The sequence below is a fragment of the Leuciscus leuciscus genome, assembly GCF_965113295.1.
Source record: "Leuciscus leuciscus genome assembly, chromosome: 2".
NCBI lineage: Eukaryota > Metazoa > Chordata > Actinopteri > Cypriniformes > Leuciscidae > Leuciscus > Leuciscus leuciscus.
The window spans coordinates 20828370-20847383 of NC_138726.1; the positions used below are offsets into that span (position 1 = coordinate 20828370).

Sequence of the window (19014 nt, forward strand, 5' to 3'; positions counted from 1 at the left end):
CAGCGGAAAGAATGGTGCTACACTTGAATCAGCAAAGAAACAGATATAAACCAAAGCACAGAGTCACTGGCACCATTTATTTCACATACGCTGAGCAAAGTAGAAACATACTCAAACAGAACATGTTGTAAAGTCAGAACTATATGGTAGAAACATACTCAAACAGAACATATTGTAAAGTCTTTGAACTATTTGGTAGAAACATACTGAAACAGAACATGTTGTGATGTTCATGTCTTTAAACTATTTATTAAATGTGTTTAAAACATTTGTGTATAACAACAAATGTGTATAAAATAATGCATCATGTCTGAAGTGGTGTAGGTTTCTGCCATAGCAGGCACTCTGGTTTTCCACTATTTGCAAAGTCTGTGTTAGAATAAGCTACACACAAGTAAGTTAATATTTAAACAATGAATGCCTTTAGCATGTTTTGCATAACTGTGTAGCTTAACTAGCATGGATACACATCTTAGATCTGGTGAATATGATCAAATTGATGACACTGTTACTGATGAATTTGGGCAACATTTTTATGAATAAAATAATCTGGGGGGAAAAATCTGAGTTGTTCTTTTATCTATTGCATACTGTATGGCAAACTCACCAATATCTGCAGAACCAGCTGGTGCTTCACTTGAAGTTGCATTAGACAGAACTTCAGTTGCTGAAAATTTTCAAGCAGAGCATAGTAGAAACACATGAATATTTTTCTTGTCATTTTCATGCATTTGAACTATTTATAAAATGTCTGAGCAATTATTCATTATGCCTAGAAAGTGGTCCGTGTGTGTCTTTCTCCTAGCAGTTACATTAGCAACTTGTTCCTTGTTCAGTATGGCAACTGGGTTTATTCTGATGTTGTGCCAAATCCAAACCCTGTCAGAACCCCACCCCACAAGACTATAAGGAGAAGCTATCACATAATGTCCTGTTCTAGGTAATCAAAATGCCCTTCTTATTTTCGAATACCATTAGTCATTAGTCTATTAAGATGTCTATGTCAACTGGATAGCTCAGTCTTTCCCAATTCTGTCCCATCTCCCTTATCTGACCCATCCATTTTAATCTCTACTAATCTTGGTATTGAAGTCTCTACTAATGAGCTGATGAGTTGAACCAGTTGTGTTTGATTAGAAAAAGAAAAAAATGGTTTACTGTTGGCTTTTCCCTAAAAAAAAAAAAAAAAAAAAGGTCGAGAAACACTTGATAAGCTTACTAACCGTAAGTAACAGAAAACAAGAGAAAATCAATTTGTAAACTGGCAACTTGTAACTTCTGTTATATGATAAGTGATAAATAAATTCATATACAGAGATTAACAAGTAACATTTATGGACATAAATGCTTCTAATTATATAATGCTCTTCCCAAAAGAGTTCCATCCAAATGAATTGCTTGGAAAGACTTGACAAGACATTGGTTAGACACTCGGATGTGACTTTTCTCTCACATGTTATCAGACTTGTGAATAGTTGCACCCTGTGTCTGACTCTCTGGGGGATTGGGCTACTTTCCTGCTGACATTTCCTGTTCAGCCCTACTCTCTGCTTGTCTGTGTTTGTGACCCTTTGCATGACTCAAGGCTATTAACACAACTGGTGAAAGAAAGATGAGTAGTCAAAGTCTAATAAACTAATACAATCATCCCTTTGTGAAAAAGAAGTACACTTTTACCTACTTTTAAAAAGAGTACTTGCATTATTTATATTTATTATTATATAATATATGGGGGCAAGTCATGGTCTAATGGTTGCTGGTTTTATATATATATAACCAGAGTTCGAATTACCCCACCATAATTGGGGGGTACTGCTCCTTCACTTCTTCTATGACCATCATGGTCCACTACCATATCAATCCCCACCGTGATCGCCAAGTGCAACATGTGTTGTGCAACACACATACAAGGTCTAAACATTCGACAAACTGATAATCAGTAGGCTACAGAATATCTCATCGTTATTATATATCCAAAAGAGAACTGTTTTGATCAACTCCCAAAAGTTAGAAGTTAAGTGCACTGAAATACCATTCTAATTACTAGTAAAAGTAATACCTTTACAAGAAGCCTATTGCCTATTTCAGGTTTTTTCCTGGCTCAAAATGAGGCGGAGGTGGTAAAACCATAATAATGTATTTTAATAATAAGATAATTAAATGTGCATTTTTTTTTGTAGATCATCATATAGCCTAATGTGTTTCCCACATTTTTTTGTTGGTGGAGCTTGGTATCTCTAGGGGGGTCCGGGGGCATGCCCCCCTGTAAGAATTTTTTTTAGATTTAAAGATAAATTCATTAATCTGGTGCACTTTGAGTCACCCGAATCCACTATTAAAAATAAATAATCCACCCGCAAACCGCCTATATTTAGATTATATCTGCATCTGATCATCACATTACAATTATTCAAATTCTTAGTGTTAAGCATGATAATATGGTAACATATCACACTGAAGTAGGCTGATTTAAAATGAAAATTTATTTAAAATAAAAGTTCTTCTTTTGGCAAAATTACATTTCATTAATAGCCTAAACAGAGGCTTTACTCCCTTCAAGCTTAAATTGTCAATGTTTCATTACATCACTGTTTGAAAACACTCAGAATAATTTTTTGTACCTTTATAAAGGGCATTTCCCCCTAATTTTATTAAATGTATGCTCCATCTTTCATTTCAAATTCTTAAATTTGATAAATATATTCAATTAAAATAATTTGACACTAGGCTGTTACCAATAAAATTAAATAATTTACATTGAAAAATTATAACTGTATTAAATTAGATTATTTTAAATATTTTTGAATATACAAATAAGGAATGTTGAAAAGAATGATACTTTATGAAACTAGCGTTTTGTCATTCAACGTTGACACTTGCTTGAGAAGTTGAAGTCGTTCTCTATCTCTGTTGCTTGGTTAAAAATGGTACGGTCCACAATAGGGGTGTCTGAAATCGCTTTACATTGAAATGTTCCTACAGTGAAAATAGGAGTGGACTTGTATTGTAACTGTAATTCTATTTTTTCACAATATCAGAAAAAGTATCTGACCCCCCCCAAAACTGATATTTCTGTCCCTGATATTTCATTGGGGGGTATAGTACCCCCCAGTACCCCCTGTAATTCGAACTATGTATATAACCCCATTTCCAGAAAAGGAAATAAAATGCAACAAAATGCACAATATGTGATTTGTTAATTCTCTTGAACTTTTTTTAACTGAAAAAAGTACAAAGAAAAGTTTTCCAATGTTTTCACTGACCAACATAATTGTATTTTGCAAATATATATATTTTTTTATAGTGATGGCTGCAACACACTACAAAAAAGTTGGGACAGATGCAAAATAAAAGTGAAAAGATTATAAAGGTTAGATTATCCAACTCTTTTGAAATAGTCCACAATGAGCAGGTGAGTTGGTAGTAGGTGATGGTATCATGTTTGGGTGAAAAAGGAGCTTCTCAGTCTTTGCAAACAAAGATGGGTAATGGCTCACCACTTTGTGCCAAATATCATGAGAGAATATTCAAACAATTCAAAAATTAAATTTCTCAATGCAAGATTGCAAAGAATGTATGTCTTTCACCATCTACCACACATACTATTGTAAAAAGATTCAGGGAATCCAGAGAAATCTCAGTCTGTAGGGTAAGGCAGGAGACCCTTGTTGAATGTGCGTGACCTTTGACCCATCAGAAGGCATTGCATGAGAAACAATCATGCTATTCTGTTAAAAAAAAGCCACATGTGCTCAGGAGTACTTACAAAAACCATTTTCACTTAACACAGTCTGACGCTGCATCAAGACATGCCACTTGAATCGCTGTTACGCAAGGAGAAAGCTATACATCAGTTCTATGCGGAGATGCCGGCAAGTTCTCTGGGCCCAAACTCATCTCAGATGGTCTAAAAGACAGTGGAAATGTGTGCTGTGGTCTGATGAGTCCATGTTTCAGCTTGTTTTTTGGGAAAATCAGACATTGAGTTTTCAGTCCCAAAATCGGTGCAGAAGCAAACATCTGTTCTTTATTGGGGTGCATTTGTGTGAAGGTATCACTGACATGGAGGCATATATTTGGACTGTACAGAGACATAAACTGCCATCAAGATGACATCTTTCCTGGGAAGCTAGACAATGCCAGGCCTCATTCTGCACATGCTAAAACTAAGTGGTTTCTAGAAACTCTGCACCATAAAAAGGATGTGCCTGCCTGCAGTCCAGATCTGTCTCTTATTGAAAATGTATGACCATCATGAAAAGGAGAATCAGGCAACAATGACCACAGACTGTTGAGCAGCTGTCTTGTATCAGACAAGGTTAGGCAAATATTCCACTTGCAAAACTGCAACAATTATTATCCTCAAAACCCAAATGACTAAAAAGTGTAATTAAAAGGAAAGGTGATGTGACACAGTGGTAAACATGCCTCTGTGCAACTTTTGTGGAGTGTGTTGGAGCCATCAAAATCAAAACTTGTTTATATTTACAAAATAAAATTAAGTTGGTCAGTGAAAACATTGGAAATATTTTCTTTGTTCATTTGTCAGTTAAATAAAGGTTCAAGAGAATTAACAATTCACAGATTCTTGATTTTATTGCATTTTACAAATATATCCTATATAATATATCCTATCCTATATTCTTCAAAATATTTCATTTAGTCTTAAATAATGTCACACAGGCTTGGATAAATAATGATAGAATTTTCATCTTTGGGTGAGCTATCACTGAATCCCTTAATTGTATATTGATTGCAATTAGATGAAAATACATTATAGTTTGAATTATAAAGTCTGTAGACAAATTTGATAGCTTTTTTAAAGCAATTTTGTTGTTGTTGTTGTTAGATTAAAACATGTAGCTAGCAAGTGTTGCTAGCATGTTTTAACATTTTGCTAAGTGTTGCTAACAATTTTAGCATGAAGCTATCATGTTTTAACACATTTCTAACATGATTTAACATGTTGCTAGAATGTTTCTAGTAGGATTTAACATATCGTTAGCATGCAGAGTGTAGAAGTGTTTTAGCACACTGTTAGCATGTTTTAACATGTTGCTGGGATTTTGCTAACATGTTTTAACTTGTTTCTAGAAGTTGCTAAAATCGTACTGAAGATATTACAGCTACACCTCCCACTTTGCCTTTCAAACGAGGCTTGTGTTTATAACAGCGATCTTGGGTGATAGACTCATATAAAGCAATGAATTTCGTCTGATTTAAGCCAGGTTTCTGTCAAACACAGCATATCTAGGTTATGATCTATAATCATTTCATTTACAATAAGTGCTTTTGAAGAAAACTATCGTATATTCAGCAACCCAAGCTTTATCATTTGTTTATCTTTATTATATCTGTTTTTTATTTGTTGAACATTAATTGAATTACAGTGTGCTGGATCGAAAGTAACTCACTCCCACTAAACCTTTTCTCTTTGTATTATTGCACCTGCATGGGAACAATACAAGTTGACACCATTATGACTAAAAGTTTGCTTAGCAGTATTTGCTACTAAAGTAAGGCGGTATTTGACTGCATATCCACTGGAGCTACCCGTCAGCAGGGACCTTCTATCCCAAGCAGGGGGCTCGATATTTCACCCCCGACCAGAACTGTGGAACCTGTGGGCTTGGCCTCTGAGGGGGCCCAGCTCATAGGGACAGGTCTCTCAACTGAGGTTGTAGAGACCATTCTACATTCCAGAGCTCCTTCCACGAGGAAACTTTATGCCTTGAAGTGGAGAGTTTTCACTTCATGGTGTAGTGACTGTCAGTTGGACCCAGTTAACTGCCCGGTTGGTACAGTGCTGGAGTTCCTGCAGGAGTGGTTCACTGCAGGTCTAACCCTGTCCACTTTAAAGGTATATGTGGCAGCCATAGGTGCTTACCGCATTCCTTTGGGTGGAATGTCTTTGGGAAAGGACCCTTTGGTATCTCGTTTCCTCCGTGGTACTCTGAGGCTGAGGCCTGCAGCTCGAACCAGGGTGCCGACTTGGGATTTGGCCATTGTTCTTCAAGGCCTTTCCCTGGCTCCCTTCGAGCTGATAGAGGAGGTTCCTGACAAGGTCTTGACCTTGAAAGCATTGTTCCGCCTCGCCATATCTTCTCTTAAAATAATAGGAGATTTGCAAGCACTATCGGTTGTTCCCTCGTGCTTGGAATTTGCACCTGGCATGGTAAAAGCGTTCCTTCATCCTAGACCAGGCTATGTTCCTAAGGTCCCCACTAATGTGGTCAGACCTAGGGCTGTGACAGTATGGGATTTTTTCTTACCGCGGTAAAGAAGCAACAAATCTCGCGGTTTGGCGGTTAACCGAAATGAAAATACTGAAATGTTTGCAAGATGTTTTCCTCAAAAAAACTTAATTTCTTTTCCACTGAAGAAAGAAAGACATGGATATCTTGGATGGCATTGGAGTGAGTAAATGATTAGGACATTTATATTTTGGGGTGAACTAATTCTTTAAGTTAATTTAAGACGGTATTTAACTAATTTAAGACTGATCTTATGAAAACCTAAGACACACTTTTAAATAATTATCTGTGTCTGATATTGTCTTTCCCTCATTTAGTCTGGAACCAACATGGTGCTTTACCTGGAAAGGCAGAGAGAAGCAAAACCCTTCCCCTTTGTCTTGGAGCTTGGAATGGCTGGACAGTTTTTTGGTGAATGGGGAAACTCTGGAACACTTGACTCATATTTATTTATTTTTTTAATCTTTTTGTGAAGATAATTTTTAGCTAGGCTATTTTACAGTTTATAGGTATAGAGTTTCATGTTTTTATTTTGCTACACAGGACTAAATGATTGCTTATTTAAAATGAATTGCAATGTATGTACTTACTGTTTATACGCAGAGTTTTTGTGCCTCCCATTTTTGCTGCACAGGACTAAATGATTGCTTATTTATGTGAATTGCAATGTATGTACGTATGTGTTTTATATTGTATTCTTTGTGAAGAGAATCTTTAGCTATAGGCTATTTTACAGTTTATAAGTGTTGAATTTTGAGAATCTTACCATTTTATAACCAACATTTTAGCACAAATGATTTTTGTGGGCCTCCGTTTATGTTGCAGATATCTAACTGTTTTTTTTTTCACATGAATGTATTTATGATTATATTAATTTCCTGGAATAAACACTTTAATTGAATCAATAAACAGTAGTGTTATTAATTATTAATTTTTTTATTCGGTTTTTTTATTATTATTATCTAAAATGAATAACCTGTAGCATGGGGGTTGTTTGACCCAGCACTGATTAAAAACAACCCAGCAGATGGGTTAATGTATAAAAACCCAACCTGCTAGGTCAAAATAACCCAGCATGTGTTCTGTCCAATATTTACCCAGCGCTGGGTTGCCAAATAACCCAAATTGGGTTGTTTTTAACCCAGCATTTTTTAGAGTGTACTTGCAATTAAAATCTAACTCCAACTGTTTACGTTATGCTTGTCTTTTATGCCTGTGTTTGTTTGTATTTAATTGAACATTATCTGTAAACATCACAAGTACTGAAACCTAGCAGTTAATTAATAATAATCAGACACACACAAAAAATAAATCCCCCATATGTTTAACGGACTGTCCCTCCCTTGCGCAGGAAGCGTTTTTTTTTCTCCAGAAGCACTTGAACATGGGACTCGCAGAATACAGTAAATTATAAGCAAATATTAATGTGTTTATAGTTCATATCACACACCATATGCACTCCTGTAACTTAAAAAAAAAAAAAAGTGCGGTGATGACCTCACACATAGGCATCTCATTAACGCGATATTGCGGTGATGCGGTTATCGTCACACCCTCCTCCCTTCCAGAATTCGGACCAGGAAAAGAATAATCTGCTTTGCCCAGTTCGGGCGATAGATGCATATGTCCACAGAGCTGCCCTGTGGCGTAAAACTGAACAGTTGTTCGTATGTTTCGGGTCCCCTAACAAAGGGATGTTAGGGGGCCACTCCCGCATCTAAGCAGAGAATAAGCAAGTGGGTGGTTGAGGCTATCTCGCTTGCTTATGAGTCGGCCGGACAGCCTTCCCCTATGGCTGTTCGTTCTCACTCTACTTGGAGTATGGCGGCATCCAAGGCCCTTATATCAGAGTTTCTCTTCAAGACGTGTGTGATGCGGCAGGATGGTCCTCACTACACACTTTCATCAGATTTTACTCTTTGGACTGGACTCTACACCAGGGTCTCAGGTGCTGTCGTCCTAAGTGCTGCTCGCTTGATTTCACACTGGATAGACACTCGTAGCTATGGTGGCGTTGGTATAGACGTTCCCATAGTGTCAATCTCGATGCAATGTGAGTTCCCTTGAAAGGGAACGCCTAGGTTACGACTGTAACCTCGGTTCCCTGAAGAGGGAACGAGCATTGCGTCACCTTGCCATGCCTGTCTCCTTCATGCCTGTCAGCGACTACTTCAGACTTTTATGAAGCTGGCGCTCTCTGTTTTCAAGCAGACTTTATAGCTTCCTGGTTCGTGATGTCACCCGCATCTGATGTTCCGCCACACCATTGGACTGATTTTACATGTGCTTCAAGACGTCATCACGTGAAGCATTCCCATAGCGTCAATCTCGACGCAACGATCGTTCCCTCTTCAGGGAACCGAGGTTACAGTCGTAACCTAGGCGTTTTTTCACCTTTCAACTGTATAGACCTTATGTAGCCCCGCCCCTTTTCAGCGGTGCGCTCGTTGTCTTTCGACTTCCGGTCTGTATTTTCACAGAGATTTTGCGTGTTTATTAATGAACGGCTCGTTTTAAAATCTTCCCGGTCGACTGACATTTGTTAAGTCATCTGTTTTAAACATTACAGCCCTCATGATAACTTTAGTTAACTTTACATTAAGTAAATCCACTTCAAAAGCTAATTACTCCTGGACAGCAATGCCATAGAGATATAGAGTGACCGCAAAAACGGAAGTTAAAAGACAATATTCTAAAGATGGCGGCGCCCTCGTTTCTCTGGCGCATAAGGTCTATAGGCAGCCAAGTTTTATTGAATGCCCATTTTGCCAGCAATGAAGCACGCCTTTAAGTACACTTAAGTGTCATTTTATTTCCTTAATATTACATTATCTGCAAGTACAACTTTTTAAAAATATACTTTTAAGACTTGAAGTACACTACAAGTGCACATTTAACACAATTAAGTACACTTCTTTTTCACAAAGGACATTCCTGGAGAAAAAAAAAGGAAGAACAGGAAAAGCATGAAGATGTTTTAGCATTTCTTCTACACAACATAACTAGGTGTTGCCTTCACTTTTTTAAATCATAAAACAAAACAAACATAGACTTACATGAAGAAACAGGTGCCTCAGAACCCCTATTTGCACCAGCATAAAACAAATATAAACCAAGTCTTATGGTCGCTGTCACCATTTATTGAACATGCAAGATAAGCATTGTAAAAACATACTTCAACATAACATTTTTTTCATGCCTTACAGTGTGTGGGTTTACATCTGTGTGGGTTTCTGATATAGCAGTTACAGATATCTGCAGATAGCAGATATTATTGTTACTTGCTTTCAGTATGGCAGCTTCACATCCGTTTAGCCAGTAATACATTATACTCTGATGTTATACATGATTAGACTTTTGAAAAGCTTCCTCTGTCAGACATCTGTCTGCTGGGGGATTGTGTGGGACCTTTCTACTGACATTTCCTGTCCTGGCCAAACACAGTTTCTGCTCTCACTCTGTCTGATTTTGTGACCCCTTGCTTGACTTCTGCCTCTTAACAGCTAAAAGAAAAGCTGACACTTGCTGTGCTGTCCTGTCTGCTAAACAACACACAGCATTCACATATCTAGACATATACTCTCACTAGTTAAGTTCATATGTTCAATGCCACTTTAGGAGAATTAGTCAGCTCCTATCAAAATTAAATCACATCTTTATAAATGATCAGGGTTTGCGTAATAAAAAATGATATCTTTGATAGAGGAAAGGAGTAATTCACTTCTAAAGTACGGTGGACAAGATTAATAAAACATCTTTAACAGTTTCATAACACATTTGTGCTCCAAATACTCACAACACAACCAAATACAGAAACGTGCTGCAAAAGTTCACAACACAACCAAATACAGAAACGTGCTGCAAATAGCACAGACCACAACGGAAATGTTTCCAGGGGATCCCAATAAGTGACGAACCCGGCTGGGACATGCTTATTGCTCGTGAACATCCCTATGCCCTACTTCCTTCGAAGGGCAGAGCCATCATGTAGCTGTTTGGAACGCACTTGGTGAAGGGAGCAACGAAAGACAACGTAATTTCCTCATTATTTTCACCTGGGATGTTCCCATGACAACGCAGCACCGTGTCCATCAGCTGAATAGCTGCTTACGACAGGAATTTCTTATTATTGCTGTTAACATAACTGTTGCAAATAAATATAGTTTTAGTGTTATATATCTGTGTGTGAGTGTCTCAACTTTAAAACGTGCCTTCTCATCTTTGGACCCTGCATTATTACCTAACATTTCTTATGAAACTTGTCGTCAGATCACTGTTCTTTTCACACTGCACGACTATCTGGGGTAGCTGTCAGGGTTGGTAGATCCGTTGTCTTACTCATGTCTTGTGTCTGTGTAGTTTAGTTTAGTAGTTTATTTTGAACATGTAAATAAAAAAAATATATATATACAGACATGCATACATATATAAAATTAAAATTAAAATAACAGCTAAATAAAGTCATAAACTTTTCAGCACAATCTTCCAAAATTATTGTAAGTAATTCAAATTAGAAATTCCCATGTTCAAAAAGGAGTAGGAAGAAGTTCATAACAAACTTTTTAGGTCCTACCCCCTTTCTCTATTTTTATCCTTTAGTTAAATACAAACCAATTTGATGCTTCTCTTATACATACATCTTTACATACACCGTATATCTACATACCTACTGTTCACATAAACCCATGCATTCACACAGATACTGATGCATACATACAGGCATACAGACACATTCCCATTTTTCTTTTTTCTTTTCTTCTTTCTTTTCCATCTATCTTCTTCATTTCCATCTATCTATAGCAAATCAAATAATAACACCTCCATTCTAGACTTAATATGTAGAGTAGACCAATGAACCTGTATACAATACTATCACCTCGAGTCCTTTTCGTATTCATTTAATATATTCAGTTTAAATAGTCTTTTAAAATTACTCATTGTTGTACACGATTTCATCTCTTCACTGCAGCTGTTCCATACATTAACTGTACATTAACAAATGTTCCTCTTAAGTGATGTTTGCTCTCTCTCATTTGAAACAACTCTTGAATACTGTTCGATAGCTGTTGATTACTTATTTTATACATAATTTGTGCAGTTTTGAAGTCAACAATATCTCTGAATTGTAGTGCTTTTAATTTAATAAACAGTGGAGTAGTTGGTGCTCTATAGGTGGTTTTATTTACAATTCTTAAGGCTCTCTTTTGAAGGATAAATATTGGTTCAGTGTTGGTTTTGTAAGTGTTTCCCCATACTTCCAAACAGTAAGTAATGTATGGAAGTATGAAGGAACAATACAACGTGTACAATGTTTGTTGATTTAATAGGTAATTGGTTTTATACAATATAGCAATTGATTTGGATATTTTGGCCTTGATATAATGTATATGTGGCTTCCAACATAATTTTTCATCGATTATTACACCCAGAAATTTAAGTTCTTTTACTCTTTCTATTTCAATATCATTTATCATAAGCTTTTTGTTTAAACGTACAATATGTAATTTTTTCGCCGCTAGGGGTCGCTAACCTCTTACAATAACAAAGGCGTAGTTTGATGACGCAACATTTGCTAACAATTATGGATCTTGTCGTCAACGTCAAGCCGACCGATCTAATAATGTTTATGGATGAGTAAATACATCGATATTTTTATCATGACTGTGATATGAAGCAGGTCGGGATTGCTAAGAGACAGCTATCAGCTCCACACGCGATGCGAGTCCCGCGGATATAAAAGGAATATGGACATTTCATTCTACCGAACTGACCTTTGAGTAGTAATTCTGCACTTGCGTGTAGCAAGTGCAGAATTACTACTCACAGGTCAGTTTATTAGACAAATTCAACTTGTGAAGTAACGCAGCGCTGTTTCACTTGGTCTAACATTACACTATCACACTAAACTGCATTTGAATGTGTTGAAATTTATGTTATTCTATGTGTTAGTTTGTCTGTATGAGACTAGCAGTAAGCTAGATCAACATTAGAATAACAGATCATATTCTAACATTTTATCATTGATTAGTTTTGATTAGATAATTATCATTGATTAATTTTATGTAAATGTAATCACCTGTTTAATAAAGTACATGTAGGAGCGGTCGAAGTCTCGAAAACACCGCGCTGATATTGATTCTCGTTTTAGTTCTCTTTTTTTATCCAAAGTCTGCTTGCCATGGTCCATAATGTTTGAACGAAACAACAACAGCGTGCAGATAGACATTACGAACTACACAGTTGTCCACGTCTGTCGCCTTGGTTACTATAAGAGGGCTCTGGTTACTATGGCAGTATGAGCGGAAACCAGGGAGAACGCGGATATGACGCCAAAAACGGAAATAAAGAAACGGTCCGTGTCTTCGAATTAAATTACTAATTTCTCCTGGTTTGAAAGTTGTTGGAAACAGTCGGGATAATGTAAGTACACAACTAAAAAAAAATATATAACATAGATATAGTGATTTTTGCTATTTTTAAAGCAAAAAAAACCTACATAATGTACCTTTAAAGTTTTGGCACGATTACCAAAAATTATAAATTTAGTTTTACTTAAGTTCAGTGTTAGTTTATTTGCATCAAACCAGCTCTTCATCTTTTGTAATTCATTTTCAACTGTATCCAAGAGTTGTTCCAGATTTTCCCCAGAACAGATTAAATTAGTATCATCAGCAAATAAAATGGTTTTCAGTGTTTTTGACACCTCACATACAATGGTCCCAACACTGACCCCTGGGGGACCCCACAGGTAATTTTCTTTGACTTTGAAATATGGTTTTGCAATTCAACATATTGTTGTCGATTATGTAATTAGCTATTTAACCAAGAAAGTGCAGTCCCCCTAATTCCATATTTGTGTAATTTCATAATCAAGAAATTGTGGTCTACTGTATCAAATGCTTTCTTAAGATCCAAGAATATCCCCACTGCATTTTTTTTTTTTCTATTGCTGTTGTTATTTCTTCCACAAATTGAATAAGTTCATGTGAGGTTGTCCTATTAGTCCTGAAACCATATTGCTGATCACACAGTATATTATGTTTAGTAATGAAGTTATCGAGCCTTTTAGAGAATATTTTTTCTAGTATTTTTGAAAATTGGGAGAGCAGTGAAACAGGTCTCTAGTTTGAAAGTGTATGTTTTTCATCAGCCTTATATATTGGTATCACTTTTGCCATTTTCATTTTATCTGGAAAGACTCCAGTTTTCAGAGATTGATTACATACATGCGTTAGAGGTCTAACAACACAACCAATAATAATTTTTACCATAAACATGTCAATACCATTCCAGTCAGTTGACTTTTTACTCTTAAATGTTTTAACAATCTCTATAATTTCTTTTTCATCAGTTTCCTTAACAAACATGGATTCATTAATATTTACATTCTTGCTTAGCACATCATTTATACTGCCAGTCTTTGCAAACCCCTCAGCTAAGCCTGGACCAACTCCAACAAAAAAAAATCATTAAATTAATTTGCAGCTAAGGTCATATCCTTAACTTCTATATTGTTTTTTGTCAGAAAATAGTTAGTGTCTCCTGTTTTGCCTTTTTTATTCTTGATGTGTATGTGTTGGTCTTAATGATCATTCATTCATTTTGTGTTTCTTTAGTTATTTGCAGTGCGTTAACGCCATCTACCGAACACTTGTGGTAACGGCAGGTTTGGTGTACAGTTTCTATTCTCGTTTGGAACGAGATTAGTGTTCAGTTAGTACAATACTTTTCCAGAGCTAGTTGTACTCCGTGTTGTGTAAATGCAGCTGTCAAGTTTCTTCAAACCCCGCTCAGTTGTGTTTCCCTCGGGGGCAATGCCGGTGAGTAGCACTGTGTGTAATATAAGGTGTTTTATATTAGTCATTTTCTTAAGAGAATGTGTAAGAAGAAAATTAACGTGTTGCCACGAAGTGTAGATTCCTCTGTTTCCCGCGTAATGGCGGCTCATGCTCAGTAGAAAACGATGTATGTGTTGCATTTGGTTTTGGAAATGACTGGAGAAGGCAATTTGAGTTAATAGGTACTTTTATTTGTGTTTACAGTTTTACAGCTTGTTTTTGCACTGCTGTGTGTAAAATAAAGGAGAGGAGAAAAAGGACCTCGGGATAAAGCGTCATCTCTTTTCTTTGTTCACCTCACCTGGCTGTTTATACGCGCTGGATAGCTAAATACGCATACGTTTAGTGAGGCCAGTACAGTAAAACGGCAAACCCTCGCCTGTCGAGAAGAAGACAGAACTTCAACTGCTAGATGAAAAAAAAAACGTTGCCCGTTGAGACGACGCCATTAACCGGCTCACCAAGCCTGCATGTGACTTGCCCAGATTCTCCTGCTCCATAAGACATGGATTCTCCGACCGAAATGCAACATCCCACTGGTGTGACTGGTGCAGAAGCTGGTGACTGGGAGGTGAGATCAGAGCTATTTGCATCAAGCTCTGTTCGTGCACCATCTCAACACGGGTCGACATGCAGCTCACGAAGGAGCACCGCGCTAGCAACCGCTAAAGCCAGAGCTCAAGCAGCAAGAACCAAAGCAGCCTATTCTGAAAAGGATATGGCACTGAAACTTCAGAAAGCTGAAGCAGAACTACGAACTGCCAAAGCAGAAGCTGAATTGGAGGCATTGCGGTGTAGAAAAGAAATGGAGGCTGCAATAGCTGAAGCAGCAGTTCTTCAAGCAGAATTAGATGATGACAACAGCCTCGGGGAACCGGAGTCTGAACTGAACCAAAGGTATTTCACGGCAAACAGCGTGCCACCGCAGAGAGATATAAAACAAGAAAGCTATAATACTCCGCCCAGCCTGCACAGCCACCCGCTTCCACCTGCACGTCCTCCAACGTAGCCAGCCATAAGACCTCCAGTACAGCATCCAGCAACATCGCCTGCAGAGCTACCGACACACCCAGCAGCAGAGTCCCTGAGACCGACACCAGCTCCAAGACGGCTGCCACCGCCGTCACAGGTACCACTACAGCCACAGCAGCCATCCATGGCACCTGCTAGTCCGTATTATAGCCCACACCAAGCCAGCAACCAAGCATGGCAGAGAGGAAAAGACCATGGGCTACCCAGTCCTGCTCCACGCCCTACCTCGCCTCGTCACACGTCTGCTCAAGATGGACACAGCTCCCCGACTGCTGACCTGGCGAAGTTCATCGCTAGAAACCAGATCGTCTCCACAGGGCTGATGAAGTTTGACGATAAGGCAGAGAATTACTGGGCGTGGAAAGCTTCATTCTGCAATGTCATAGACAATATAGGCTTGTCAGTAGCAGAAGAGACTGACCTTCTGATTAAATGGCTCGGCAAAGAGTCGTCCGAACAAGCACGCAGGCTCAGAGCAGCCTACATCAGAGACCCCCAGGGTGGCCTCCGAGCTATCTGGCAGCGCATTGAAGAGTGCTATGGCACCTCCGAAGCTATTGAAGGGGCGCTATTTGCCAGATTGGAAAGCTTCCCGAGAATCTCCAACAAAGAGCCAGCCAAGCTACGCGACTTAGCCGACCTGCTACAGGAACTGTACGCAGCAAAGCAGGATGGATTCCTTCCAGGACTAACTTACCTTGACACTGCTAGGGGAGTAGCCCCAATCATAGAAAAGCTCCCGTATAATCTACAGGAGAAGTGGATGTCCTACGGCTCTCAGATAAAGCAACAGCATCAGATTTCCTTTCCCCCATTCGGCGTGTTCGTCGACTTCATCCAGACCCAAGCCAAAGCAAGAAACGATCCCAGTTTCAGAGTCACCATGCCACATCTGCCTGCCACAAATAGAGACAAACCCAAAAGCATCCAGAGTAGAGTCAACCAGTCTGTTGCAGTCCACAAGACTCAAGTCGCCGAGTCCAGCCAGAAAGGTCAGCCTGAAGCTGACTCTTTAGATCTCACCAAGCAATACCCAATCCACAAAAAGCCCCATTCATTAGCTTTAGAGACAAACTGCTAGCTGACCGTAAACAATATCTCAAAGACAATTCCATCTGCTACCCCTGTTGTGCTTCAACCACACACATTGCAAAGAACTGTGACAAAACCATAACATGTGCAGAATGTCAGAGCATCAAACACGTCGAAGCCCTCCATCCAGGTCCATCACCGTGGAAAGCAAAGCCACCCCCATCTACGTCAGAGAACGGCAGGGAGGGCAGTGAGAACCAGCAGCCTCCAGAGACGGTCTCCTCCAAGTGCACTGAGGTATGCGGAGAGGGTATGAGTGCTAGAGGTTGCTCCAAAATATGCTTAGTTAGTGTCTACCCACAAGGCCAGAGAGAAGCAACAACTAGAGTGTATGCTATAATTGATGAGCAAAGTAATAAATCCCTTGCACGTACAGAATTCTTTGAGATATTCAGCGACAATAGCACTCCATCTTCGTACACGCTCAAGACGTGTGCGGGCAGCACCTCACCTGAGATGCTTAACCAGTGAGATTCCTCCATTAGACTCCAGTGCCCAGATACTGCTGTTGCTAGGGAGAGACATTTTGAGTATACACAAGATCAGAAAACAGATCAACGGCCCCGACAATGCCCCATTCGCTCAAAAGCTAGACCTAGGCTGGGTGGTGATCGGCGATGTGTGCCTCGGCACAGCACACCGCCCCTCCTCAGTCACTTCCCTCAAAAGTATCTTGGGAGATGGCCGCCCCAGCTACCTCACACCCTGCTCCAGCCACCTGCGTGTGAAAGACCCTCCACACAGCCACTCAGTCCTTCATGATCCTCCATCTCAGCAAGCCGCCGTTCACACTGCTTCTCTGCTGCACGGGGATGACCTGAAGTCTTCCGTCTTCCACTGCACCGACAAAGATCACCAAACTGCTCCGTCCATCGATGATCTCAACTTCCTGAGGATCATGGATACTGAGGTATGTCAAGATAGCACTCAAAACTGGGTCGCACCCCTACCTTTTCGGACCCCGAGAGAACGTCTGCCAAACAACAGAGACTATGCCATGAAAAGACTCAAGTCAGTCTGCCACACACTAGAGAAGAAACCTGCCATGAAAGAACATTACATGCAGCTCATGCAAAAGATGATTGACAGTCAACATGCAGAGATTGCCCCCGTCCTCCAAGAAGGACAAGAAAGCTGGTATTTGCCATCCTTCGGCATCTACCATCCCAAGAAACCCGAACAGATTCGAATAGTGTTCGATTCAAGTGCTCAGTATGAAGGGGTTTCACTGAACAGTGTCCTGCTCAAAGGCCCAGATCAGAACAATGACATGTTAGGCGTCCTCATCAGGTTTAGAAAAGAGAAAATTGCTGTGACTGCAGATATTCAACACATGTTTTACTGTTTTGTAGTCAAGGAGGAGCACATAGACTACCTGAGGTTTTTATGGTTCCGCGACAACAAATGGGACAGTGACATTGTAGACTACAGAATGCGTGTGCATGTGTTTGGCAACACACCGTCTCCTGCTGTAGCAATCTACTGCCTCAGGAGAGCAGCGAAAGAAGCAGAATCTGAATTCGGCTCTGATGTCAGAGCGTTCATCGAGAGAGACTTTTATGTTGACGATGCTCTGAAGTCGTTTGCAACAGAGTATGAGGCCATCAACTTGGTGAAGAGGGCACAGGAGATGCTCTCCCGCAACAGCCTCCGGTTGCACAAGATCACATCAAACAGTGCAGCTGTCGTGGCTGAATTCCCCCCTAAAGACCTTGCAAACAGCATTAAAGACCTGGACTTTGCCACGGATAACGTCCCTGTGCAGCGTAGCCTGGGTATCAGCTGGAACATAGTCACAGACACATTCACCTTTCAAGTACAGCGAGACGACAAGCCTTTCACACGCAGAGGCGTGCTCTCAACCATAAACAGCATCTTCGATCCGCTCGGCTTTCTCTCACCTGTCACCATACAGGGGAGATCGTTGCTGAGAGAGCTGACCATGGAAAACGGTGAGTGGGACGCGCCATTACCTGGACATCTCCAAGCAGAGTGTGTGAGATGGAAGTCCTCCATACAATGCCTTCAAGACATACAGATCCCCCGCTGCTACACATTTCTCTCCACCTTTGCAGCAAGCACGAGAGAGTTGTGTGTGTTTGCGGATGCTTCAACCAAAGCAATCGCAGCGGTTGCCTACTTGAAGGTGACCGATGAAAATGGACGCTCCGAAGTCGGATTCGTGCTTGGCAAAGCAAAGCTGGCACCAGTGAAGGAGACTACAATCCCCAGACTCGAACTCTGTGCTGCAGTCCTTGCGGTTGAGATAGCTGAGACTGTTGTGAGTAGCATGGACTCGCACATGAACTCTGTCACTTTCTATTCTGACAGCAAAGTTGTGTTAGGTTATATTAACAATGAGCAGAGAAGATTTTATGTTTATGTAAGCAACAGGGTCCAACGCATCAGACAAGCAACATCACCCCAACAGTGGAAGTACGTCCCCTCAGTGCTCAACCCGGCCGACCATGGCTCCAGATCCGTTGCTGCTGCATCATTGAGAGACACCAACTGGCTGACCGGACCCGCCTTCTTGTCTGGTAAGCCTCCAGCTGATCATCAGTCACTGTTTGATCTAGTTGACCCAGAATTAGACTCTGAGATCAGACCTCAGGTCGCAACGCTAGTCACTGAAACCACACAGCCTAGCTTAGGAAATGAGCGCTTCGAGTGCTTCTCAAAGTGGACTTCTGTGTTAAGAGCACTTGCGGTCTTGATTCACATAGCCCAGTGTTTCAGACAAACGGACAAAGACAACACATGCAGAGGGTGGCATACCTGTAAGAAAGCAATCACGC

General features: G+C 39.9%; 1 protein-coding gene across 2 annotated transcripts in view; it reads right to left on the bottom strand.

Moving 5' to 3' along the window:
* The window catches only part of LOC309486055 (uncharacterized protein), a 34194-nt gene that overhangs the window by 5901 nt on the left and 9279 nt on the right, over nt 1-19014 (bottom strand). Inside the window, exon 2 of one of the 2 annotated variants that reach the window (XM_082153151.1) lies at nt 608-667. The exons of the other annotated variant lie outside the window; for it this stretch is intronic. Coding sequence (XP_082009277.1) covers nt 608-667 — 60 coding nt within the window. The remainder of the gene's footprint in view (nt 1-607; nt 668-19014) is intronic. 2 annotated transcript variants of the gene reach the window in all.